General features: G+C 47.1%; 1 protein-coding gene across 1 annotated transcript in view; it reads left to right on the plus strand.

Annotated features, from left to right (window-relative positions):
• Positions 1-10863, plus strand: part of RFT1 (RFT1 homolog) — an 87348-nt gene extending 76485 nt beyond the window's left edge. Inside the window, exons 12-13 of the mRNA XM_063940692.1 lie at positions 2706-2955; positions 8694-10863. Of these exons, the coding sequence (XP_063796762.1) occupies positions 2706-2955; positions 8694-8858 (415 nt within the window). The 3' untranslated portion in view covers positions 8859-10863. The remainder of the gene's footprint in view (positions 1-2705; positions 2956-8693) is intronic.
• Positions 10864-26654: the final 15791 nt, after the last annotated feature.

Raw genomic sequence — 26654 nt, forward strand, 5'->3', positions numbered from 1 at the left:
GGTTTATCACTTCTCCAGGCTTAAAACATCTGCTCCTAAGGGTCAACTGTGTAAAAGACAAGTCTTTGATTTGCTTATTCCAGAATGTGAGATTTCTTCTCTTTGTGCTGTAGGATGGGCTTGGGTGTTTAAAGGGTCTATTTACTAAGCATTGGAGAGAGATAAAGTAGAGAGAGAGAACATACCAGCTCCTGTCATGTTTTAAACACAGTCTGTAACATGGCAGTTAGGAGCTGGTTAGATGGTACTTTATCTCTCTCCAAGGCCTAGACCCCTTAAACACACAAGCTCACCCTACAGCAGAAAGAGTCGGACGGAAGCTCACATTCTGGAATAAGCAAACCAAAGGCTTGACTTTTACACAGTTGACGTTTAGTGTCATGACTATTTGATTATTGCAATAGTCTTCTTACTGGTCTTACCAAAAAGAGACTCACACCAATACAATCCATTCTGAATGCAGCTGCGAGGGTAATCTTCCTTGCCAGATGTTCATCGTCTGCAGATCCACGCTGTCAATCCCTCCATTGGTTGCCTGTATTCTACCGTATTCAATATAAAATACTTTTACTCACACATAAGGCCATTAACCAAACTACACCAATGTACATCTCTTCGCTCATCTCAAAATATCTCCCAACCCGACCTCTCCGCTCTTCACAAGATCTACGTCTCTCACCCACATTCATTACTTGCTCCCATGCACGATTGCAGGACTTTCTTCGGGCTGCACCCACTCTGTGGAATGCCCTACCATGGACAATAAGACTCTCCCCTAGTCTCCAAACCTTCAAACGTTCCCTGAAAACTCACCTCTTCAGACTAGCTTATCCCATTCCAGAACCGCTCACTCAACCTTCATAAGTTTTCCTATCCGATTATGGGGGTCATTCCGAGTTGATCGCTAGCTGCCGTTGTTCGGTGCGTAGCGATCACTGAAAAAAACGGCTAATATGCGCATACGTATGCACCGCGATGCGCACGCGCGTCATACGGGTACGAAGTCCTTTGTGGTTTTGCACTGGTTCTAGCGACGATTCCAATCGCACAGCCAAATGCAAGGAGATTGACAGGAAGTGGGAGTTTCTGGGTGGCAACTGACCGTTTTCTGGGAGTGTTTGGAAAAACGCAGGCGTGGCCGGGCGTTTGCTGGGCGGGTATCTGACGTCATTACCGTGTCGTTCGTCGCAGCAATCATCGCACAGGATAAGTAACTACAGGGCTCGTCTTGTTTTGCACAAAATGTGTTTGCAGGCACTCTGCTGCACAGGCGTTCGCACTCCTGCAAAGCGAAAATGCACTCCCCCGTGGGCGGCGACTATGCATTTGCACGGCTGCTAAAAACTGCTAGCGAGCGATCAACTCGGAATGACCCCCTATATCCCCACTGTACAGTCCACACATATCCTCTACATATTTTCTCTTTCTTTACTGTCCCTTCTTTCTGACCATGGTTCATCATTGCTGTGATATGATATCATGCAACCCATCTAGAACCTTTGCAATCCGGTGGACAAATATGCAATAGATAATGCCTTTCCTTGTGTATCAATGCCTATTTCCCTATAGATTGTAAGCTTGCGAGCAGGGCCTTCCTACCTCTATGACTGTTTGTTTGTTTATTACCCAGTTTTGTTTTATCATTGTATCCAATTGTAAAGCGCAACGGAATTTGCTGCGCTATATAAGAAACTGTTAATAAATAATAATAAATAATGACTAGAACAAGTTGCGCAGTTCTGTGAAGGAATGTATATTTTATTATCCAGTTCAGGAAATGTTTGGTTGAGATCTCGTTGGCTAAATTGATAAATGTAAAGAGTGGTATATTATTCTATTGTACAGCGAATGCTGAATCTACATATTTAGTTAACATAGAAACCATACAATTATTGCGTGTTATTTCACAATAGTATCTCCATCTGTTACTGTAATGCTGCCTAGGTGAAAGTCAGATCACATTTTAGTTGCAACTGATTTGTTTAAAATTGTCACAAACTCTTAGCACTGTGTCAGCCGAACCCCTTCATATTGGGTATCCGGATAATAGGTCGACAGTCAATAGGTTGACCATATTGGGTGACATGTATTAGGTCGGCATTGTCAAAAGGTTGACAATGGCAGTGGTCGACACATGAAAAAGTCAACATACATTTTTTTAAATTTTATTTATTTTTCATTCAAGTTTTTCATACTTTACCATCCACGTGGACTACGATTGTAAATAGTAACCTGTGCCAAGCGCAGCAGGGTACCTTGCCCGCAGCATGGTGAGCAGTGCATTAATTGGGGTTCCCGGTTCTTTTACGGCGAAAGCTATACCAATTTTTTTTTTAAAACAACAAACTCATGTCAACTTTTTCCAGTGTTGATCTTTTCCGTGTCAACCTTTTTTACCATGTCGACCTTTTGGGGTCGACCTAGACACTGTCTGCCTTTTTTAGGTTGACTCATTGATCCATAACCGTCATATTGATATGAAGGAACTGGGTGCACTTAGCACTCTTGTCACTTTGTGTCCAGCGCAGGGTGTAACGAATGACCAGCCTACTTCATGATACTGCAGCAATACAGGTGGAATAGTTGTAATAGAATCCAATGGTTCTTTTATGTAAGGGTTATCTTCTAGACAAAACTGTAATGTTATTTGCTACTCCTAGTTTCCGTTTCTGCCTGTCTCATGCTCTCTATTACTCCATTACCAGGTTTAACTATGTCATGTTGGGTCTCTCGCTGAGTTTTCTCTGCCTCTCCTACTACATGACTCTTTGGTTGGGTAGTATTGGATTCATCCTGGCAAACTGCTTCAATATGGGCATGCGGATTACTCACAGTCTCCTCTACATTAGGAGATATTACAAGGAGAGCCCTTACCGACCACTCTCCGGACTTGTCCCATCCTCGGCAGTTCTCTGTGTTCTGGCTGTCAGTGTTGCAGTGACTGGGTACTCGGAGGTAACAAACCTTTTTTTTTTATTTTCTCTCAATAGTTTTTATGTTTGCATTGTGATCTTTTATTTTATTATTCCTTTTATATTGTAGTTGTATACAAAGATATAGGGCAGTCACTCACTAGGCAAACATGTTTCCTTAACTGGTACAAACTTGTCACTAGGCACAAATCAAAATGTTAAATGTGATCAAAATTTATACGAAAGGTGAACATGATTCGTTTAGATTTGTCAGCGTGTTGACTATAAAATAGATAATAAATGAGACATAAGAAGGAAGAAATAAAAGATGGGGGATTTAAACTCCATATTTTATTTTTCATCAACAGCTGTGTGTTATTAGGACAGATCATGCTGTCCTGTTCTATGGCTCTCTCCATAGCGGAAAGCACTAAGGCCAGCTGGCTGGATTTACATTTATTATATTCTCAAAATTGATGAGTACAGTTAAGAACAGTGATGTCAACTTGATGCATTTTGTGGGGCCAACTGTGCAGCCCCCTAACCTACAAAGGGCAGCATATTACTCTGCATCTCAGTAACGAGGTTAATAAATACATTTAAGCAAGTGAAGAGGCACCTATCTGTAATAACATATCAGCAGGTCTGTTAAACGAGTGCTACAATCTATAACAAACAAATATGATCACAAATCAGGAAGTAGATGGACGCAGCAAGTGAAGGATTGTAGGGCCACCTGTGGTACACCACTGATTTGGGACATAGAATTCTGGGACAACACACGTCAGACCTGTGCAAATAGATTGTTGTGTTATCTGATACTGCAACTATGGTGTGTTTTCTTCAGTGTGACTATGTGATACGGATGTCCCCTTGGAGCGTTGTAAAAAATATTTGAATAATAATGCAGGGCAATTAACACCGTTTAGATGTGTTGAATACGGAGCAGTTGGGGTCAGCATAATGGGCCTCATTCACATGTGGACACAAAGCAGCTGAAGTACGGAAGTTGATGCTTTCTTACTGCACATGTGTATGAGCTGCATTGCATACGCGCAGCGAATTACTATAGTGCTCGTAACGAGGGATTATTCACAGTGGTAACGTGGAGTGGTTGGATAACTGCAGGCGTGTCACGGCCGTTCAGACGGCATTTACAGGGCATGCATAAATAAGATGTTGTGATCTCACTTGCTACTGGAGAGACCTCTGCGTCCCAGGATAGCTGATCAGCCTGTGCATCTTCAGAGGTGCTCAGAATCTGCGTGAGGACCCGGTCAGTGATGATGGTGCTGGTGTTTCAGCACTCACAATTGTGGACAGCAAAAAATAGCAACAGCAACCACATCTAAATGAGGCCTAAAATGTACAAAAGTGATTTGTGTGAACACTGTCTTAGAGGCTGATTCTATTAAGTACGAGGTCACATTGTACCCGTGTGATGTGTTTGTTGGAGATGTTTTTTGCAATAGACATCGCTCATTTTTGCTCATAAATGTCTGCAGCTAGCTAAATAAGCCCCTTAGAATGTAATTAGTATCATGGATAAATATTAAACTAGACCTTCAAATGTGTATCATAGACCAGGGTTCGTGAAGACAATATAGAGAACAAGTCATGCCTTTGTCCTGGGAACATGTTCAAGGAAAGAACTCTGTTTGGCCTAAATTTGGTTCATCGCAATGTACAGCTGCAAGCATTGCCAGCCATTACAGCAACCAAAATATTGCTTATCTTTAAAGAAATATGCAATGTTTCTTGCCTGTAACATCCTGCAAGGCTGGGTAGGAGCCAGTGGCGTGCGGTGAGGTCAGAGGCTGGTGAGGCACTACAGCCATAATGTCCGCCGAATCCTGCCGATGACCCCTACCGCCGCCAAGCCAATGCCCGCTACTGCCACTGAGCCGATGCCTGCTGCCACCGCCAATGGCTTACAAACTCGCCCACCATCAACTGACCCAGCCCTCCGCCACTAATTTGCACCTCAGTCCGATGCCGCCAATGCCCGCTGCCTGCCTGCTCATCATACTTGTAATATATTGTACATTTTTCTAGAAAAAAAATAAAAATTAGTGTTTGGGAAGGGAGTGGGAGGAGGACATGAATGCAATTTTGTTGTCCAGGGCTTCCATTAACTTAATGGAGAAGGGTCTGAATGGGTTAAAAAATGTAAAAAAAAAAAAGTGTGAGGTCCCCCTTCCTAAGTATAACCAGCCTCGGGCTCTTTGAGCCGGTCCTGGTTGTTTAACTACTGGGAAAAAATTGGACAGGGGTTCCCCGTATTTAGACAGCCAGCACCGGGCTCTTAGACCGGTCCTGGTTCCAAAAATACGAGGGACAAAAGATGTAGGGGTCCCCCCGTATTTTTAAAACCAGCACCGGGCTCCACTAGCCAGGGACATAATGCCACAGCCGGGGGACACATTTATGTAGGTCCCTGCGGCCGTGGCATTACCCCCGCAACTAGTCACCCCTGGCCGGGGTTCCCTGGAGGACTGGGGACCCCTTAAATCAAGAGGTCCCCCCCCTCCAGGCACCCAAGGGCCAGGGGTGAAGCTCGAGGCTGTCCCCAGCACCCCTGGGCGGTGGGTGCTGGGCTGATAGCCATAAGTGTGTATAAAAAAGAATATTGTTTTTTGTTGTGGAACTACAAGGCCCAGCAAGCCTCCCCCGCTTGCTGGTACTTGGAGAACCTCAAGTGCCAGCATGCGGGGAAATAACGGGCCCGCTGGTACCTGTAGTTCTACAACAACAAAAAATACCCAAATAAAAACACAACACACACACCGTGAAAGTAAAAATTTATTAAAACACACTTACACACTCACACATACTTACCTACATCCCACGCCGGTCACGTCCACTTGTCCATGTAGAATCCAATAGGTGGTTCCTGTAAAAATGAGAGGGAGATTACTTACCTACATCCCACGCCGGTCACGTCCACTTGTCCAGTAGAATCCAATAGGGCCGGTACCTGTAAAAATGAAAATTATACTTACAAACAAAGTAATCCACAGGAGGAGAGAGAGAAATTAATGAATATTATACACTCGCTGACGCGGGAGGACGTTGGCACAGACAGGGGAGAGTGCTGCTGCTAGCTGGGATGATGGAGCAGGCTCCCCCAATAGTTGTGAGCCTAGTAGCAGTGCCCCCAGTAGCAGTGCCCCGAGTAGTTGTGACCCCTGTAGTTGTGCCCCCAGTCGCTGTGCCCCTTGTAGCTGTGCCCCCTGTAGCTTTGCTCCTTGTGGCTGTGCCCCCAGTAGTTGTGGCCCCTGTAGCTGTGGCCCCTGTAGCTGTGCCCCCAGTCGCTGTGGCCCCTGTAGCTGTGCCCCCAGTCGCTGTGCCCCCAGTCGCTGTGCCCCTTGTAGCTTTGCCCCCAATAGCTGTGCCCCCAGTAGCTGTGCCCCCTGTAGCTTTGCCCCCAGTAGCTGTGACCCCTGTAATTGTGCCCCCAGTTGCTGTGCCCCCTGTAGTTGAGCCCCCCAGTTGCTGTGCCCCTTGTAGTTGAGCCCCCCAGTTGCTGTGCCCCTTGTAGTTGAGCCCCCCAGTTGCTGTGCCCCTTGTAGTTGAGCCCCTCAGTTGCTGTGCCCCTTGAAGTTGAGCCCCCCAGTTGCTGTGCCCCTTGTAGTTGTGCCCCTTGTAGTTGTGCCCCCAGTTGCTGTGCCCCTTGTAGTTGTGCCCCCAGTTGCTGTGCCCCTTGTAGTTGTGTCCCTTATAGTTGTGCCCATTTTGCTCTGCCCCTGTTGCTGTGCCCCTTATAGTTGTGCCCCTGTTGCTGTGCCCCTTGTAGTTGTGCCCCCAGTTGCTGTGCCCCTTGTAGTTGTGCCCCCAGTTGCTGTGCCCCTTGTAGTTGTGCCCCCTGTTGCTGTGCCCCTTATAGTTGTGCCCCTTGTTGTGCCCCTTGCTGTGCCACCCAGTTGCTGTGCCCCTTGTAGTTGTGCCCCCCAGTTGCTGTGCCCCCAGTTGCTGTGCCCCTTGTAGTTGTGCCCCCCAGTTGCTGTGCCCCTTATAGTTGTGCCCCTTTTGCTGTGCCCCTTATAGTTGTGGTGCCCCTTATAGTTGTGCCCCTTTTGCTGTGCCCCTTATAGTTGTGCCCCTGTTGCTGTGCCCCTTGTTGTGCCCCCCAGTTGTTGTGCCCCTGTTGTTGTTGTGCCCCCGTTGTTGTTGTGCCCCTTGTTGCTGTGCCCCTTGTTGTGCCCCCCAGTTGCTGTGCCCCTTGTTGTTGTGCCCCCCAGTTGCTGTGCCCCTTGTTGTTGTGCCCCCCAGTTGCGGTGCCCCTGTTGCTGTGCCCCTTGTTGTTGTGCCCCTGTTGCTGCCCCCAACACAAACACACAAAAAAAATAAAAAAAACACACACACACACACTTACCGCTCCTGCAGCGCTGAACTCCGTCTCCGTCCGCCGGCTCGTCTCTGCTGTACTATGGGAGAGACGTCATGACTCATGACGTCTCTCCCATAGTAGCGGTGCTGGCTGCAGCGGGCGCCCACACAGCCCACGGCGCCTGCTGCAGCCGGGAAGGGGGTGATTGGACAGCGGATCCAGCACTGGATCCGCTGGGCCAATCACATCTGGGGCACTGACAGGGGCGTGCATTCATCGCACGCCCCTGTCATTGCGGCACCAGTATAGGTGCCGCTTCCCCATTCATTTTCAATGGGCTTTCACAGCCCATTGCTGCGCCCCGCCCCCTGCCCGCCCCCCGCTGCCCGGACTTTTAGTGTTAGCAGCGGGAGGCACCTCTCCCGCTGCCTCACACGCAGCCACAGGGGGGGGGGGATTATTAAAATAATAAAAAAAGATATTTATAACAGACTGTGTTATAAATATCTTCTTTATATTATTTTAATCATTATGACAGGGGAGGCACTGCCTCCCCTGACTGCACGTCCCTGGTAGGAGCTTAATTCTATTCATACACTCAATACGGATGTGTCCTCATCCACCTAGCCTCAATACGCCATCCAGCAGGTGCAGGTGAGCAGTGGAGCATCTTTTCCTCTCGATTGTGGCTCTTAAATGCAATAAAATGCGACAAAACAGCTTTACGAGACTGCACTGATTGATTTGCTATATGACACTTGTATATTTGTGCGACTGAGTCTGGATTTATATATAAAGCCCAAAGGAATTTGGAGTGGAAGAAATCTGCAGCAGTTGCATAGTAGCACTTCGTATACAGATTCAGAGATTCGGCCGCTCACAGATATACAAGTGTCGCATATCTAATTAATCAGTGCAGTCGCGTCTCACAGGACCTGGCGCGCCAAGAAGGGATGTTTGGTGTGACTGCAGCAATAGTGTTTGAGGACACTTCTGTGCATTACCGATTTGTTATATGCAAAGGAATACTAGATTTAAAAAAATGCCACAATATACAGTAAGACTAGAGAGCATTTTATAATACCCAGGAAATGTACAGTATACAGTAGCAGAGCACGCATGTGAAATTGTAGGTCTTTTTAATTGACTCTGCAGATGAGGTATTTTTATTAAGGAGAACAGACATCCGGGTTAGCTTTTTGCAATACAGCTATATGAGCCCTGCTCTCTTTTTAATGTAAGTCTCTGGCCGATCAAGTTCAAGGGTTGCAGTACCCCGGATGTCTGTTCACCTGAATGATTTATTTCAATGTTGGCCCTACGCTGGGAGACCACAGGCTGCACAGGAAGTGTGGTATATTCCCCCTGTATGTGTGACACTTCAGTGACGTTCCAGAGTTCCTAGAAGTATCCTAATGCTTGGATTAACAATGTCACTATTCTTTTTACAGATGATGCTGTGTTGTGACATGGGCTGGCCGTCCCGTCTGGCTCACATCGTGGTCGGAGCCTTCTGTCTCTTCCTCTCTTTAGCTGCTCTTGTCCTGTCAGAAAGAAAACTTACTAATTTCATACATAGTCAGTTCCTGAGCAAACAACCAAAGAAGAAGGTGTAGCAGAGCAGAACGACAGACCTGCCTTGCAATCACCATACTACCAGAGCCATTTACTGACTCCCTTCTTACGCGTGGAATCACCATACTACCAGAGCCATTACGGACTCCCTTCTTACGCGTGGATGGCTGAATGTACAGAGTACCGTGATTAATAAAACAAAGATGACAATAGGGAGCGTATATAGAAAGGGGTAAATAAAAGACAACGAGTATACTGGCCAGTATTCATGAACACTGTAAAGTAATGACTCAAGAGAGGTACACACATTTCTGATCCTCAGCTAACCGGGATAAAAAACGTTCCCGATCAACCAAGCAGTGTACCCAGCGTCACCCCCCTGTGAGAGGCAGCAGCAGAGCTGGAAGCAAAAGAGAGGCGGCTCCTCTATGGGGATCGGGAGGTCGGATGTGCAGCACATAAGATGTGACCTCCTGATCCCATCCGTTGCAGGAGGGGTATAAGCCGTTTATCGGCTAACGTCCCTGCATCAGGACTGCATACGCACCTATACAATCAGCTGCTGTTCACCCGATATCAGGAGAATGGGCCGATGGTTGTATAGGTGTGTACCCCAGATTATATGATTGTGATGGTAATAAAGCTCTCTCATTACACATCTGAGACCATTATTTTTGGGCTATCGGGGGGTAATTCAGACCTGATCTCTCGCTAGTGTTTTTTGCAGCGCTGCGATCAGGTCAGAACTGCGTATGCTCCGCAATGCGCAGGCGCATTGCTCGGGTACAAAGCGGATCGTTGCTGTGCGATGGGTTTTACGAAGAATCCATTCGCACAGCCGATCGCAAGAAGTTTGACGGAAAGAAGGCATTTTTGGGTGTCAACTGACAGTTTTCTGGGAGTGGTTGGAAAAATGCAGGTGTGTCCAAGCGTTTGCAGGGCGGGTGTCTGACGTAAATTCCGGTCCCGGACAGGCTGAAGTGATGGCAGCGGATGAGTAAGTCCTGGGCTAGTCAGAAACTGCCAGATCTTTTTGTAGTGCTCAGCTGCACATGCGTTCGCACATTTGCACAGCTAAAATACACTCCCCTATAGGCAGCGACTATCTGATCGCAGCGCTGCAAAAAACTGCTAGCGAGCGATCAGGTCTGAATTACCCCCTTTGTGCCTTAGTAATGTCACTAGTTCTTATTAAATTGGCTGCTGCCTTCTGAATACTGATGTAACGCATATACTGTATGTAGCCGCCACTATGTCTAGATGACAAGTCTAAAAATGTTTCTCTGATGAAGGAGCTTGATATCTTGCGATCTAGAACGTGGACGTACAGAGCTTGTGTGGCGGATAAAATCCAATGCTCGAGATTCAGCACCAAAGGAATATTTGTATATGTGGGCGTTAGTAATTTATTATTTTCATTTTTACAGCTTTCTGTATATATTGATGATTTTTATGTTAATAAATTGTTATACATGCATTGTTTTCTAAAAAAAAAAAAAAAAAAGTTATCTAAAATAATGAGAGAAGTTTTATCCAGTGGAAAAAACATACACATGTGCAGTATCAATAAGTGAGTAAACTAATTATTTATGTTTCAATTGTTAATATGATTTTAATGGACAAAAACAGGCATATGTTCCATGCAACGTTACTGTACGTACATATGATCGGTGCTAGCAGGACAGCTTAGCGTGCAGGTTGTGAGGTTAGTGAGCCATGAATGGATTACTATATAGCAGGGGTATTCAACATGCCCGAATAGCAAACTTTTGGCATGTCATGCTGGGAAGTGTAGTTTCATTGCAAGAGAGCTGCATGTTGAATTGTTAAAATGTCATCACATACTACAGCAGTAACTAAATTGGTGAAACATTATAAAATATATAGATAATACCGAGCTAAAAGGCTAAGGAGTTCCTTTCAGAATTGGTGTAACATGCGCAGTGAATTAACTAAGAGAGTTATAAAGGCCAAATAAAACCAGTTTACGAATGTTAATGTAAGCTTTCTGTGACCAATTAAATCCACTTTTATTTTTCTATTGTATATTTTCTGTATGTTTCTTTAATACTATTCTACTGAATGCAGTGTAATATTTCAGTTGCAAGACATGGTTCAAAACCTTAACTTGATGCCACATACTGTGCTGGGGTGGGTGGAGCTACACTTTCACCTCTACAGGCAGGCTTTACTTTATATGCTCTCCTGGGCTGGATTAACCACCTAACTAACCATTTTTCCCTTCAAAACCTTTCATAAAATTGTTGTTTTTAAATGTTGTTGTTTTTTTAAAGTTTAAAATTTTTTATTTTTTTAAATATTATATTATGCACATCTGCAGAACGGATCTCCTCATCAAAAACTGGGGGGACACAGTGGGGCGCTGCGGTCGCATGTGCTCTGATCATGTCAATTTAGTGGTTAAGGACTTCTTGGGCCTTGGGCTAAAAGTGTTCAAGGGCCTATCATGAGAAGTAGAGGGGGTGTGACCGGTGCTGTGTGGGTACGGCCAGTCCCAGGTAGACATGTATACTCCGTACACTATCAGCCCCAATGTCTCCCTAACTATGTAAAAGTAAAAAAATTGCAACATTTTGTGTGGAAAATAGAAATACAATATAATACTTATGGTTTGTGGCCGTCTGGTGATCAGCATGCTGTGATGATGATGATGATAGGCCTATTTTTGTGGAGGCCGGGAGCTGTAACTCCATCTGCCCCATTGTTAATCTGGCCCTATGATCTTGCAGTAGTGTTCATTTTTACAACGTGTACTGCAGTCCCATTATGCACTGTAGCTCCCAGTCCTAGCAACAGAGGGAGCTGCAAGAGGAGCGCAGCCGTTATAGGGCCTTGTATTGTAGTACATATAAGAGTTTGTTTACCAAGTGGAAATCTATCAGAATCTGATTTTTGCCAGTGGTTGTTCAAGTGGAAATATTATTAAAGCCAACACTAAAGCATATGGGGTTGGAAAATATATTTTAAAAACCACCTAAACAGTCACAGAAAATCAGAGATTCTCATTACTGGCTCTACTGGATTAATAAACTCCAGAGTATCACAGGTTATCCCCGGTGTGTGGTACACTGAGAACCATAGTATCACCTGTGTGTGTCATACACAGGGAACTATAGTATCACCTGTGTGTGGTACACTGGAAACAACTTTTCTCTTACGTTCTAGGGGATACTGGAAATCCATTTAATACTGTGGGGTATAGACTGGTCCACTAGGAGCCATGGGCACTATAAAAGTTTCACTAGGTGTGCTGGCTCCTCCCTCTATGCCCCTCCTACCAGACTCGGTTTAGAAAATGTGCCCGGAGGAGCCGGTCACATCTCTGGAAGCTCCTAAAGAGTTTTCTGCATTTGTTTTATAAGTTTATTTTCAGGCAGGACTGGATGGCACCAGCCTGCCTGCTTCGTGGGACATGGAGGTGGGGGGGGCAACAGGATACAGAGACGCATGGCTTCTAAACGGGGCAGACTGCGTCTCCTGACTGTACATTACAGCGGACACAGTACCCAGACTGGCAACAAAGCCATAAAAGGAGACTGTCTCTATTTTATGCACAGAAGACAGAGCGCCATTGAAGGGGCGAGGCTTCACTATGAGCGGATCCAGCAGCTCACAAGCGCCATTTTCCCTACTGCAGCTGACACAGACGCTGACTGTCAGGGATGCGCAGCTCCTCCGGAGAGATTCCAGATTACCTCAGCGGTACCAGGGGGTCATAGCAGGGGGGGGAGCGATTAGTAGTGTACTAAGTCCCTAATCTAGGTACTTGGGGGGTCATTCCGAGTTGATCGCACGTAGCAACTTTTTGCTGCCCGTGCGATCAACTAGACGCCGCCTAGTGGATTTCTGCATAACAGTGCTGCGATCGCTTGTGCAGCCCTGCTATGCTAAAAGTTTTGTGTAAAACAAGACTAGCCCTAGACATACTTACCTGGTGCGATAATTTCAGCGATGCAGGTCCCGGAATTGACGTGAGACATCCGCCCTCCAAACGCCTGGACACGCCTGCGTTCGCCGAACCACTCCCGGAAACCGGTCAGTTGATGCCATGGGATGCCTTCCTCCTGTCAATCTTCTTGCCATTGCAGCTGCAACCGCTTTCTTTGTACACGGTGTCGCTGCCCGGCAACAGCAACGACGCACCTGCGCAATGCTTCCGCCGTGCATGCACAGTTCTGACCCGATCGCATGGCTGTGAAGAAGTGCAGCATGCGATCGGGTCGGAATGACCCCCTTAGTCTGCGACCCTACTAAACTTGGCATTAGCGATACGGGCGCCGAGTGCTGGTTCCATATTCTCTGTGTCTCCCTGGAAGAGCTCTTTGTGGGTTAATTGTGCATTTAACCTTTCTCTAGCATCCATAAGGGATATTGGGGACAGATTTAGTATGATGGGTATAGACAGGTCCAAAGGAGCCAGTGCACTTTAAATTTCTTCAACTGGGTATCCTGGCTCCTCCCCTCTATGCCCCCTCCCACAGGCTGTTTAGAAAAAAGTGCCCTCAGGAGAGGATGCACACTCAGCAAGCTCCAGAGTTTTTTCTTCAATTTCATTTAAACTTTTACTTATTTCAGTATGCTGTTTGGGCAACAGCATACCTGCGCCGTAGGAGTTAGGGGGGAGACTGTTACCGGCCTCATGAGGTGCAGAGCCGCTTCTCCACTGCAGGACCACTGTCCTGAGGGGCTGTTTGTTCAGCAGGGCACTGCACGTAAGCTGACGCAGCTTGCCGCACACCCCTAGCAGAGCCTGAAGGTGATCATCGTGGTGAGTACAAACCGGGGCCCCCCCGGTTCATTGTGTGGCAAAAGAGTGGGTGAGGCATACGGGTCCCTCCTGGGGGTGCCCCTGCATGAGACTGCCTGGAGGGGTGTTGTACCAAGCATTTATGTGAGGCTACACAGCCTGTGGAGGCATTGCCAGTATAAAACTTATTAGTAGCACCGGCGCCATAGCGGGGGGCGGAGCTACATCAGAGTGGGCTCAGCTGCATTAAGGGCTCCTTCCTCTGCATAAGCAAGCAGCAGCCTCATGCAGCTCCTCAAAACGGTCACAGGATCACTGGTACCGGGTGTTGTCGAAGTCAAAAATATTACATACAGAAAACATACAAACTCCACACATTATAAGTCGCTATGCTTGCGAATACGAGCAGCGAGCACAGCGATACATATGAACTCACACAGACACGCCACAAATATATATTCATATATATTCAACACATATTTCATACCACACATAAATTAAACATGTCAAGCACTAGACATTATAAGGTTTTAAATTATACAATGGAGTATAAAATCATGTATGTGTATTGTTGGAGCGGAGCAAGATGGACATGCCGTGCTTGGTGTCAAAATGATCGGGGGAATGTGTGGATTGGGTTGTTACCTGTGATTAGGTTGTAGCACATTGCAATGAGTAGTTATGATTAAATGTAGGAATATGAAGTCACTCTTATTGGAACAAAAGGACATTCCAAGGAAAGCAGATGTACAGGAAACCAAAGGCCAGCAACCTAGAACAAAAGCCCTCACACTGACCAGTGACTCATCATGAATGAGAAAGTTCCCTCCCCTGGACCAATAACAGAAGACATGTACTCCCCCAACATACACAGTATATAGCTGATCCCAGACACAAGAAGTTTCTGTTTTGCTAGGTGCTGTTCGAGATGCTGTTTTTGTAGTTGCTGTTAGCTGGTGTTGAGGCAGATCCAGAGATGGAGGAAATGGAGCGAAGTGTGCATAGAGGGACAGGGAAATGGTAATTGTATGCTGTGGCTGTGACTGTAATGGATTTGTTTGTATCTATCTGCTTCCTGTGTAATTGTAACATTATAACTGAATGATATATATACTGTACATGTGATATATTGTATACATATCCTTTTAATATCAAATATATACATGAGCGTTGGAACTCATAAATGTGTGCGTGTACTTGTTTTCTCTTAAGGGATGTAGTGTTTGCGACGTATAGCGCACTTTTATCGTATATGGAAATAAGATGCGCCTTGCGTCCGCAATATATATTAGCGCTGGCATTTTAAATATTTATTAGAAATTAGTTTGAATCTTACAGTGTAGAGGGGGAGAGCCGCTATTAGTGCACAGTTTACATTCCTCTGGGGAATTCTCTGCACAGCGGTATCACTGTTATATGTTAATACATAAAACGCTGACAGTCTCACTGGGGGCTGTACAGCGTTGGGTGCGCTGGTGTCCTCTCTTCTGTGTCTCCACTCACATGCAATAGGGCAGGCTTGTATTGTATTCAGTCTGTGTTGTATGTGTATTGTTTCTGTCTTTCATTATGGTGAAACAAAAGTCATGCAATGTATGTACAGTAATGCCAGATTCTCCCCTAGTTCATCGGGCTCCATATCCTGTGAGCAGTGTTATCAGACATCACAAAATGCTGATAACAGCATGGGGGAGAGTCCAGAGCCTTCCTGGCTGGGGGCTATAAAAACCATGATGTCGGATATGTCATCTCAGCTCCCTGTCAATGCCAATAAAACACAAGAACTGCAACAAGCAGTGGCTAGCCTAACTGCCAAGGCTGATTCTTCCCATCCCCCGCTGTCTACTACAGGTGCACAAAAATGTGCTTTGCCTGCAATCCATCAGATTGGTGGATGGGGATGATGGGGATCCCATTAGTGGGGATTCCACCCCTACACATGGTATCGAACCTCTCATATTGGCTATGCGGGATGTGTTAAAGCTTCCCCTGGAGGATGCTACTAATCAGCAGTCATTTTTCCTCTCACAAGACAAACTGACAGTCACCTTTCCTGATTCCAAAGAATTGGATGATTTATTTAAATTAGCCTGGAAAAATCCAGATAAAAAATATCAGGTGTGCAAAAGGTTTTTAAATACCTTTCCATTTGCCCCTGAAGGCAGGACATTCTGGGAAGAATCTCCAGCAGTAGACGTCTCAGTCTCTTGCCTTTCTAAAAAGGCGGTGCTCCCTGCTCCGGGCTCTTTTACGGTAAAGGACCCGGGGGATAGGAATATAGAGACCACTCTAAAATCTATCTACACTGCTACAGGTGTAGCTCAAAGGCCGGTCATTGCTGGTTGCTGGTCGACACATGCCATTCATACGTGGGCTGACTCCAAACAAAATGTGGAATCGCTTCCCTTCACAGGTGAATGGCTCTTCGGAGGGGAATTGGACGCTTGGATCTCCAAAGCTACTGCTGGGAAATCCACGTTTCTCCCTTCAGGGGCTCCGCCTGCTAGGCGTACCTACCCGGGACCATCTACTCAGTCCTTTCGGTCCTCCAGATTTCGATCTGGGGTGACTCCAATGCAGCTAGAGGCTCCAGAGGTAAGCCTAAGAAACCAGCCATTGCTGGCTTTCAGGAACAGAGCATCAGTTCAGCTTCCACAAAGACTTCGGCATGACGGTGCCCACCCACCCCAAGGGGATCTCGTGGTGGGACTACGTCACTACAGCCACATCTGGGACGGTTCCTACCAAGATGCCTGGGTAAGGGACCTTATGTCTCAGGGTTACAAGCTGGAGTTCGAAGGTGCTCCTCCCCAACGATTTTTCAAATCAGGTTTGCCAGTTTTGGAAAATATGAGTGTTAAGCTCCTACTGACCATCGACAAGTTGGTCCAGTCACGGGTCATTGTTCCAGTACCCCTGCTACAGCAGGGGCAAGGTTACTACTCCAGTCTGTTTGTAGTGCCAAAACCAGACTGGTCTGTGAGACCCATTTTGAATCTGAAGTCCTTTAATACTTACCTGAAGGTATTTAAATTCAAGATGGAATCTTTGAGAGCAGTGATCGCCGGCCTGGATCAACAGGAATTCCTCGTGTCCCTGGCTATCAAGGATGCCTACCTACATATCCCAATTTGGCCTCCTCATCAGGCCTATCTGTGGTTCGCCCTACTGAACGATCACTACCAGTTTCAGGCGTTGCCCTTCTGCCTGTCTACAGCTCTGAGGGTCTTCACGAAGGTGATGGTGGAAATTATGTTCAACATTGGTCAATATTGTCCCTTACCTGGACGATCTCCTGATAAAAGCAAGTTCCAGGGAGTTTCTACTGCTCCATATAGATCGCACTATCCATCTTCTGTCTCACCACGGGTGGATCCTCAATCTACAGAAGTCTCAACTGGAACCATCTCAAAGGCTCCTTTTTCTGGGTATGATACTGGATACGGTAGCTCAGAGAGTGTTTCTCCCAGAGGACAAGGTGAGAACACTTCAAGAGATGGTTCGCATGGTTCTCCGACCTGCTCAAGTTTCTATTAATCTTTGCATAAAATTGTTGGGAAATATGGTGGTTTCGGCCTACGGTTCACTCCTGTGATGGTTACAGTATTCCAACCTGCTGGAAGGACGACGTTTCTGGATTCAGGATTGGATCCTCCTCATGATGGATGCGAGCCTTAGAGGATGGGGAGCTGTCACCCAGGGGGCGCAGTTCCAGGGCAGGTGGTCTGCCGCAGTGTCCCTACTTCCGATCAACATTCTGGAACTTCAGGCTATCTACAATGCTCTGATTCAGGCCTCCCCTCTACTCAGGGATCAGGCGATCCAGGTTCAGTCAGACAACGCCACGGCAGTGGCATACATCAGTCGACAGGGAGGGACAAAAAGCAGGGCCTGCATGCGAGAAGTGTCAAAAATAGTTCTCTAGGTGGAAAGAAATGCAAGAGCGCTGTCCGCAATTTTCATTCCAGGAGTAGACAACTTGGAAGCAGACTTCCTGAGTCGCCACAACCTCCACCCGGGAGAGTGGGGATTACATCCTCGGGGGTTTCAACAGATTGTCGACAGGTGGGGATACTCACCTGCTCGCGAACCAGAGACCCTCAGGCGAGTGCAGTGGATGTGCTGATGTCGCCTTGGCCTTACCGGGTGGTATACCTATTTCCTCTGATTCCGTTGATCCCAAGGGTGCTCCAGCGGATCAGATATCACAGAGTACAAGCTATCCTGATTGCGCCGGACTGGCCCCGAAGGGCGTAGTACGCAACTCTTCTGGATCTTCTTCAGCAAGGACCGTTCGTCTACCCGGACTTATGGCGGCTTCGTTTGATGGCATGGAAGTTGAGCGGAACATACTAGCTCACAAAGGGCCTTTCCAAAAAAGTCATTGCCACTATGGTGCAAGCCATAAAACCTTTGACGTCAAAACACTATCATCATATCTGGAGGAGATATGTCTCTTAGTGCGAGGAACGCACGTACCACCTGCAGAGTTTCGCTTGGGACGTTTCCTACAGGCTGGTGTGGATAAGGGCTTACGTCTGGGCTCCATTAAGGTCCAGATTTCAGCTCTCTCAATTTTCTTTCAGAAGAAATTGGCTGTTTTGTTTCAGACCTTCTTACAAGAGGTACTCCACATACAACCTCCCTTTGTGTCGCCTACGGCACCCTGGACTTTGGCTGTAGTGTTGAAATTTCTACAGTCCTCCTGGTTTGAGCCTCTGATGACGGTAGAAGACAAGGGCCTCACATGGAAGACAGTGATGTTATTGGCCCTGGCTTCTGCTAGACGCGTCTCAGAATTGGGGGCCTTATCGTGTAAAAGTCCCTACTTCGTCTTTTACGAGGACAGAGCAGAGCTCCGGACTGGACAGCAGTTCCTGCTGAAGGTTGTCTCCGCTTTTCACGTGAATCAACCTATTGTGGTTCCGTACTGTTTTGACGCTTCGGCTCCTCCAGAGTCTTTGGATGTTGAGCGTGCTTTGAAGATCTATGTCAGGCGCACAGCTCGGGTCAGAAAGACGGATTCCTTATTCGTGCTTTATGATGCTAAGAAAAAGGGTTGTCCTGCTTCAAAGCAGACCATTGCTCATTGGATTAGGCTTACTGTCCAACAGGCCTATGTGTCGGCAGCCTTACCTGTTCCTCAGTCTCTGAAGGCCCACTCTACAAAGTCAGTGGGCTCTTCCTGGGCGGCTGCCTATGGAGTCTCGGCCTTGCAACTATGCCGAGCGGCTACCTGGTCGGGGAAGAACACTTTTGTGAAATTCTACAAATTTGATACCCTGGCCATGGAAGATACCCAGTTTGGGCAGACTGTGCTACAGCAGTCTCTGCACGTTCCCGCCCGTTCTGGAAGCTTTGGGACATCCCCATCGTACTAAATCTGTCCCCAGTGTCCCTTATGAATGCTAGAGAAAATAGGATTTTAAATACCTACCAGTAAATCCTTTTCTCATAGTCCATAAGGGAGATTGGGCGTCCGCCTCTGGCCTTCATTCCTAGTTGATCGCTCGCTAGCTACTTTTTGCAGCTGTGCAAAAGCATAGGCGCCGCCCACAGGGGAGTGTATTGTCGCTTTGCAAGTGTGCGAATGCATGTGCAGGCGAGCGGGACAAAATTTTTTTTTGCAGTTTCTGAGTAGCTCTGGACTTACTCAGCCCTTGCGGTCACTTCAGTCTTTTTGGTCCCGGAATTGACGTCAGACACTCGCCCTGCAAATGCCTGGACACGCCTGTGTTTTTCCAAACACTCCCTGAAATCGGTCAGTTGACACCCATAAACGCCCTCTTCTTGTCAATCTCCTTGCGATCGGCTGTGCGAACGGATTCTTCGTTAAATCCATCGCCCAGCTTCAATCCACTTTGTACCTGTACTACGCGCGTGCGCATACCCATGCGCAGTAGTAACCTGATTGCTGCGCTGCAAAGAACGGCAGCGAGCGATCAACTCAGAATGACCCCCTCTGTTCGGTGACTTTCTGCAGGTTATCTGTTATGTGTTACAGTTCAGCTGTTGCTGTTTTCTGTTGCCAGCTGTTGCTGGCCAGGTTCTGTTTATAGTGTGCTGGTGTGTAAATCTCACCACACTTATTGTTGTTATGTTCCTTCTCTCAAGTATGTCCTTTCTCCTTCGGGCACTATTTTACCTATAACTGCCTGTGGGAGGGAGCATAGAGGGGAGGAGCCAGCACATCCAGTTGGAGAAATTTAAAGTGCACTGGATCCTTTGGACCCGTCTTTACCCATCGTACTAAATCTGTCCCCAATATCCCTTATGGACTACGAGAAAAGGATTTACCGGTGGGTATTTAAAATCGTAATTTTTCCTGTGTGTGTGTGTGTGTGTTTGCGGTCACTGTTACAGTATGTCAGGCAAAGAGTGTGTCTCATGCAAGGCACAGTGTTCCTCTTCTCCAGGGGGTTCACTAGTGTGTACTCAGTGTAGTATCCCTTCCCAGGCTAGTGGGGCAGAACCAGCATGGCTGGACTCCATTAGGGGAATGATATCCACCATTTCTACAAAGTTATCTCGGAATGAGAAAGAGAGACAATATTTAAGACAATCTATGACTGAGTTTATGAAAAAAGACTCAGTACCCAAACCAGCGTCTCAGTCCCCTCCCATTTGTCCGCGAAAACATTCTTTGTCCCATATCCTACACTCTGAGTCTGATGATCAGGGGTCAGAAATGGAGGAGGGTGAGGTGGGGTAGGGTACTCTGTCGCAGGGAATAGAGGCTCTCATAGATGCTATCAGAGAAGTTCTGAATATCCCTGATAAGGTGACAGAGGAGAGGGAGGAATCTTATTTTAATATAAAGAAGAAATCCTCTGCTTCTTTTCCTGTGTCAAAGAAACTCAATACCCTGTTTGAAGAACCGTGGGTTAATCCAGATAAGAAATTTAAAATCCCAAAACGGTTGTTATCATCTTTTCCTTTTCCTCCTGAGGATAGGAAAAAATGGGAGAATCCACGGATAGTGGATGCATCAGTCTCCAGGCTCTCACGAAAAATTGTATTGCCTGTCCCGGGTGCAGCTGCTGGGGTGGCCCAGAGACCCACTATAGCATGTGGGTGGATTATGCAAACCATTGCTAAATGGTCGGGTAACCTAATTGAGGGATTAGATACTTTATCTCAAGAGGAGATTGTTTTGCTCCTGCAACACATACAGGACTCTGCGAACTATGGTGGAAGCCATACAAGAGAGAGGCTTGCTTAATGCACGCACTACAGCTATGGCAGTGTCGGCACGCAGGGGCTTATGGTTACGCCAGTGGAATGCGGATGTGGACTCCAGGAAAGGTGTGGAAGGCCTACCTTTCACAGGCGAGGCCTTATTTGGAGATGAACTAGACAAATGGATCTCCAAAGCTACTGCAGGTAAGTCCACATACCTACCTTCTGCAGCTCCCCCAGCTAGGAAGGCCTACTCAGGACCCAATTTACAGTCCTTTCGGACTGCCAAGTTTAGGGGCAAGGCCAGAGGTTCTTCTAAAACCGCCAGAGGTGCTAGAGGAAAACCACGCAAACCAGCAACTTCTGGTTCACAGGAACAGGGCTCAGGCTCTGCTTCCTCAAAACCTTCAGCATGACAGTGGACCATGAGGCCTGGAAGACTGCAGGTGGGAGCCCGGCTAAAATTCTTCAGTCACATCTGGACAAGATCATGCCAGGATCCCTGGGTCATAGACCTTATCTCCTAGGGCTACAGACTGGAGTTCCAGGAGCTCCCACCTCACAGATTCTTCATATCAGGCATACCAGTTTCACAAGAGGCAAGAATAACCTTACAGGATGCCATTCAGAAACTGTTACAGACCCAGGTCATTGTTCCAGTTCCACCTCATCTACAAAACAAGGGTTACTATTCCAGCTTGTTTGTAGTGCCAAAGCCGGACGGTTCAGTAAGAGTGATTCTGAACCTCAAGCATTGAACCCGTATTTATGTTCAAATTCAAGATGGAATCTCTGAAAGTGGTGATCTCAGGTCTGGAGAATGGAGAATTCCTAGTGTCTCTGGATATCAAGTATGCGTACCTTCACATTCCGATCTGGCCGCCTCATCAGGCTTTTCACCGGTTTGCACTGCAGGACTGTCACTACCAGTTCCAGGCCCTGCCATTTGGTCTCTCTACGGCACCAAGGGTGCTCACCAAAGTGATGGCAGAGATGAGGTTACTTCTCCGCAAACAAGGAGTGAACATACTGTAATTCCATACCTGGGCGATCTTCTGAAAAAAGGCACCGTCCAGGGAGCAGTTGTTGGAGAACATTGGTCTCTCAACCAGGTTACTCCTGGATCACGGGTCGATTCTGAACCTACCAAAATGTCACCTAGAACCAACGCAGAGGCTTCATTTCCTGGGAATGATACTGGCCACAGAGTATCATAAAGTATTCCCTCCCTTGAAAAAGGCAATGGTAATCCAGTTGATGGTTCGGGCTGTCCAGAAGCCAACCCAGATCTCTATGCATCTCTGCATATGCCTTCTGGGGAAAATGGTGGCCTCTTACAAGGCGATTCAGTATGAAAGGTTTAATGCGAGACCTTTCCAGCTGGATCTGTTGGACAAATGGTCTGGATCGCATCTTCACATGCACCAGAGGATTCGTCTATCGCCAAAAGCCAGGATCTCCCTCCTGGGGTGGTTACAAACTTCTCACCTAGTCGAGTGTCGGAGGTTTGGGATTCAGAATTGGATTCTGCTAACCACAGACGCAAGCCTCAGAGGTTGGGGCGCAGTCACCCTGGGGGTGCAGTTTCAGGGAAGATGGTCAAGTCAGGAAGTCGTCCTTCCAATAAACATCCTGGCACTAAGGGCTATCTACAACACCTTTCGGTGGGCCTCAATTCTTCTTCAGAATCAGGCCATTCAGGTCCAGTCGGACAATGTGATGGCAGTGACGTACATAAACCGACAGGGCAGAACGAAAAGCAGAGGTGTCAAGAGTTCTCCTCTGGGCGGAAAAACACGCCGTGACATTGTCGGCAGTTTTCATTCTTGGAGTGGACAACTGGGAAGCAGACTTACTCAGCAGACATGACCTGCACCAGGGGGAATGGGGCTTTCATCCGGAGATGTTCCCGTGGCTGACGCATCAGTGGGGATATCCAAAAATCGACATGATGGCCCCTCGACTCAACAAGCGGTATTGTTCCAGGTCGAGAGACCCCCAAGCAGTGGCGGTAGATGCCCTGACAACTCCGTGGGTCTACCAGCTGGTGTGTTTCCTCCACTTCCTCTGATCACAAGAATTCTAAAATGAAAAAAAAAGGTTAAAGGTTCAAGCAATCCTCATTGCTCCAGACTGGACATGTAGTGCCTGGTATGCTGATCTTATTGAGATGCTGCTGGAAGATCCGTGGCCTTTACCTCTTCGTGAGGATTTTCTGCAACAGGGCCCGTTCGTCTATCAAGACTCACCGCAGCTACGTTTAACGGCATGGAAGTTGAACAGCTGTTCAACTTCCCAGGAGAGGGATTCCTGACAAGGTCATCCCAACTATGATCCAAACCAGGAAGGGGGTAACGTCTAAACATTAGCACAGTATCTGGAAAAAATATGTCTCTTGGTGTGAGAGCAGACAATATTCTGCGCTGGAATTTCATCTGGGACGTTTCCTGCTTTTTCTGCGGTCGGGAGTGGATGTGGGCCTACATCTAGGCTCCATAAAGGTCCAGATTTCGGCCTTGTCTATTTTCTTTAAGAAACAATTGGCTTCTCTCCCTGAGGTGCAGACGTTCTTGAAAGGTGTTCTGCACATTCAACCTCCTTTTGTGCCTCCCACGGCACCTTGGAATCTCAATTTGGTGCTGCAGTTCCTCCAATCGGACTGGTTTGAACCGTTACAGGAGGTAGACGTAAAGTACCTTACGTGGAAGACCATCACACTGTTGGCCATGGCTTCAGCAAGACGTGTGTCAGAGCTGAGGGCATTGTCTTACAAGAGCCCTCACTTAATTTTCCATGAGGACAGAGCTGAACTCAGGACTCGTCAGCAATTTCTTCCTAAGGTGGTGTCCGCATTTCACATCAACCAGCCTATTGTGGTTCCAGTTGTTACGGACACCTCTGCTACTTCAAAGTCTTTGGAGGTTGTGAGGGCTTTGAATAAGTATGGAAAGAAAACAGCTCGTCACAGGAAATCGGACTTGCTGTTCATTCCCTATGATCCCAATAAAATTGTGTGTCCTTCTTCAAAGCAGTCTATTGCACGCTGGATCAGGCTCACTATCCAGCATGCTTATTCCATGGCAGGCTTGCTGCCGAGCAGCTACTTGGTCGGGTTCGAACACATTTGCTAAGTTTTACAAGTTCGATACTTTGGCCTCTGAGAACCTTCAGTTTGGTCAATCAGTTCTGCAGGAACCTCAGCACTATCCCAACCGGTTTGGGAGCTTTGGTACTTCCCCATGGTACTAAATGGATTCCCAGTATCCCCTAGGACGTAAGAGAAAATAGGATTTTAATTACCTACCGGTAAATCCTTTTCTCGTAGTCTGTAGGGGATACTGGGTGCCCGCCTGGTGCTTCATTCTTCCTGCACTGTTACTTGGTTAAGTAATGTTATTTGGTTCAGCTGTTGCTGTTCCTATTTACATGTTTGGTTAGCATGGCTTTCCTCTTGTTCTGTGTGTGCTGGTTCAAAATCTCACCACTTTCCTTTTTCTATATTCTCTCAAAGTATGTCCGTCTCCTTGGGCACAGTTTCCTAGACTGAGTCTGGTAGGAAGGGCATAGGGAGGAGCCAGCACACCTAGTCAAACTTCTATAGTGCCCATGGCTCCTAGTGGACCCGTCTATAACCAATGGTACTAAATGGATTCCCAGTATCCCCTATGGACTACGAGAAAAGGATTTATCGATAGGTAATTAAAATCCTATTTTTACAGTTTAAAATGACAGGATCACCGGGGTCAATTGGATAATGCCTCTCATGCAAGTGGTCTATAGGAGCATGTTCACATTTAGAAGGGTCTTACTGGATAATATCCCCCTATTACTAGGTTCCACAAAGGAATACCTCCCATTATAAGGGACAGTGACTAATACAGGGGTCAATTGAAGAATACCCCCATTAAAGTGGTCTACAGAATAATTTCTCAGTAAAGACAGTCCGAGTTCTCCCACCCCATTCCAAGGGTTCACAGGAGAATGCCTCTATACAGAATGGAAATACAGGGGCCCACTGGAGGTTTATAGGGGTCCATAGCTTCACATCCCACTAAAATGATCTCAATCAATGAAAAAATGGGTTTGAACCACACTATTCTGTATCAACTAAAGCCCAGATTTATCAAGCCTTGGAAAGTGATAAATTGCATTTTGATAAAGTACCAACCAACCAGCTCGGAAACATGTTAAGGCCCATACGCACTAGCCGAGCCCCCGCCGATGCCAATATTACATACACACATTTGCCGATGCCAGCTGGGAAGGGAGCGACGGCGGGGGCAGGGCCGGCGCCACCACTGGGCAGCTTTAGGCAGCTGCCTATGGGCGGTGGACACTGGAGGGCGGCACATCATGCTGTCAATGAATGCTTGCTTTATGCCTTAGCTGATCTCCACTTCCTTTACAGATGAAGAGCAGGGATGCCGCGGCCACCCGGCAGCACTGACAGTGTAAGTAACCCAGTGAAGTGGCTCTAACTGTCTGTGCACAATCAAGTAAGCTTCGTGCTGCTGGCTTGTTACTAGAGATGAGCGCCGGAAATTTTTCGGGTTTTGTGTTTTGGTTTTGGGTTCGGTTCCGCGGCCGTGTTTTGGGTTCGACAGCGTTTTGGCAAAACCTCACCGAATTTTTTTTGTCGGATTCGGGCGTGTTTTGGATTCGGGTGTTTTTTTCAAAAAACACTAAAAAACAGCTTAAATCATAGAATTTGGGGGTCATTTTGATCCCAAAGTATTATTAACCTCAAAAACCATAATTTACACTCATTTTCAGTCTATTCTGAATACCTCACACCTCACAATATTATTTTTAGTCCTAAAATTTGCACCTAGGTCGCTGGATGACTAAGCTAAGCGACCCTAGTGGCCGACACAAACACCGGGCCCATCTAGGAGTGTCACTGCAGTGTCACGCAGGATGTCCCTTCCAAAAAACCCTCCCCAAACAGCACATGACGCAAAGAAAAAAAGAGGCGCAATGAGGTAGCTGTGTGAGTAAGATAAGCGACCCTAGTGGCCGACACAAACACCGGGCCCATCTAGGAGTGTCACTGCAGTGTCACGCAGGATGTCCCTTCCAAAAAACCCTCCCCAAACAGCACATGACGCAAAGAAAAAAAAGAGGCGCAATGAGGTAGCTGTGTGAGTAAGATAAGCGACCCTAGTGGCCGACACAAACACCGGGCCCATCTAGGAGTGTCACTGCAGTGTCACGCAGGATGTCCCTTCCAAAAAACCCTCCCCAAACAGCACATGACGCAAAGAAAAAAATAGGCGCAATGAGGTAGCTGTGTGAGTAAGATAAACGACCCTAGTGGCCGACACAAACACCGGGCCCATCTAGGAGTGTCACTGCAGTGTCACGCAGGATGTCCCTTCCAAAAAACCCTCCCCAAACAGCACATGACGCAAAGAAAAAAAGAGGCGCAATGAGGTAGCTGTGTGAGTAAGATAAGCGACCCTAGTGGCCGACACAAACACCGGGCCCATCTAGGAGTGTCACTGCAGTGTCACGCAGGATGTCCCTTCCAAAAAACCCTCCCCAAACAGCACATGACGCAAAGAAAAAAAAGAGGCGCAATGAGGTAGCTGTGTGAGTAAGATAAGCGACCCTAGTGGCCGACACAAACACCGGGCCCATCTAGGAGTGTCACTGCAGTGTCACGCAGGATGTCCCTTCCAAAAAACCCTCCCCAAACAGCACATGACGCAAAGAAAAAAAGAGGCGCAATGAGGTAGCTGTGTGAGTAAGATAAGCGACCCTAGTGGCCGACACAAACACCGGGCCCATCTAGGAGTGTCACTGCAGTGTCACGCAGGATGTCCCTTCCAAAAAACCCTCCCCAAACAGCACATGACGCAAAGAAAAAAAGAGGCGCAATGAGGTAGCT

This window comes from Pseudophryne corroboree, chromosome 9 (genome assembly GCF_028390025.1).
Source record: "Pseudophryne corroboree isolate aPseCor3 chromosome 9, aPseCor3.hap2, whole genome shotgun sequence".
NCBI lineage: Eukaryota > Metazoa > Chordata > Amphibia > Anura > Myobatrachidae > Pseudophryne > Pseudophryne corroboree.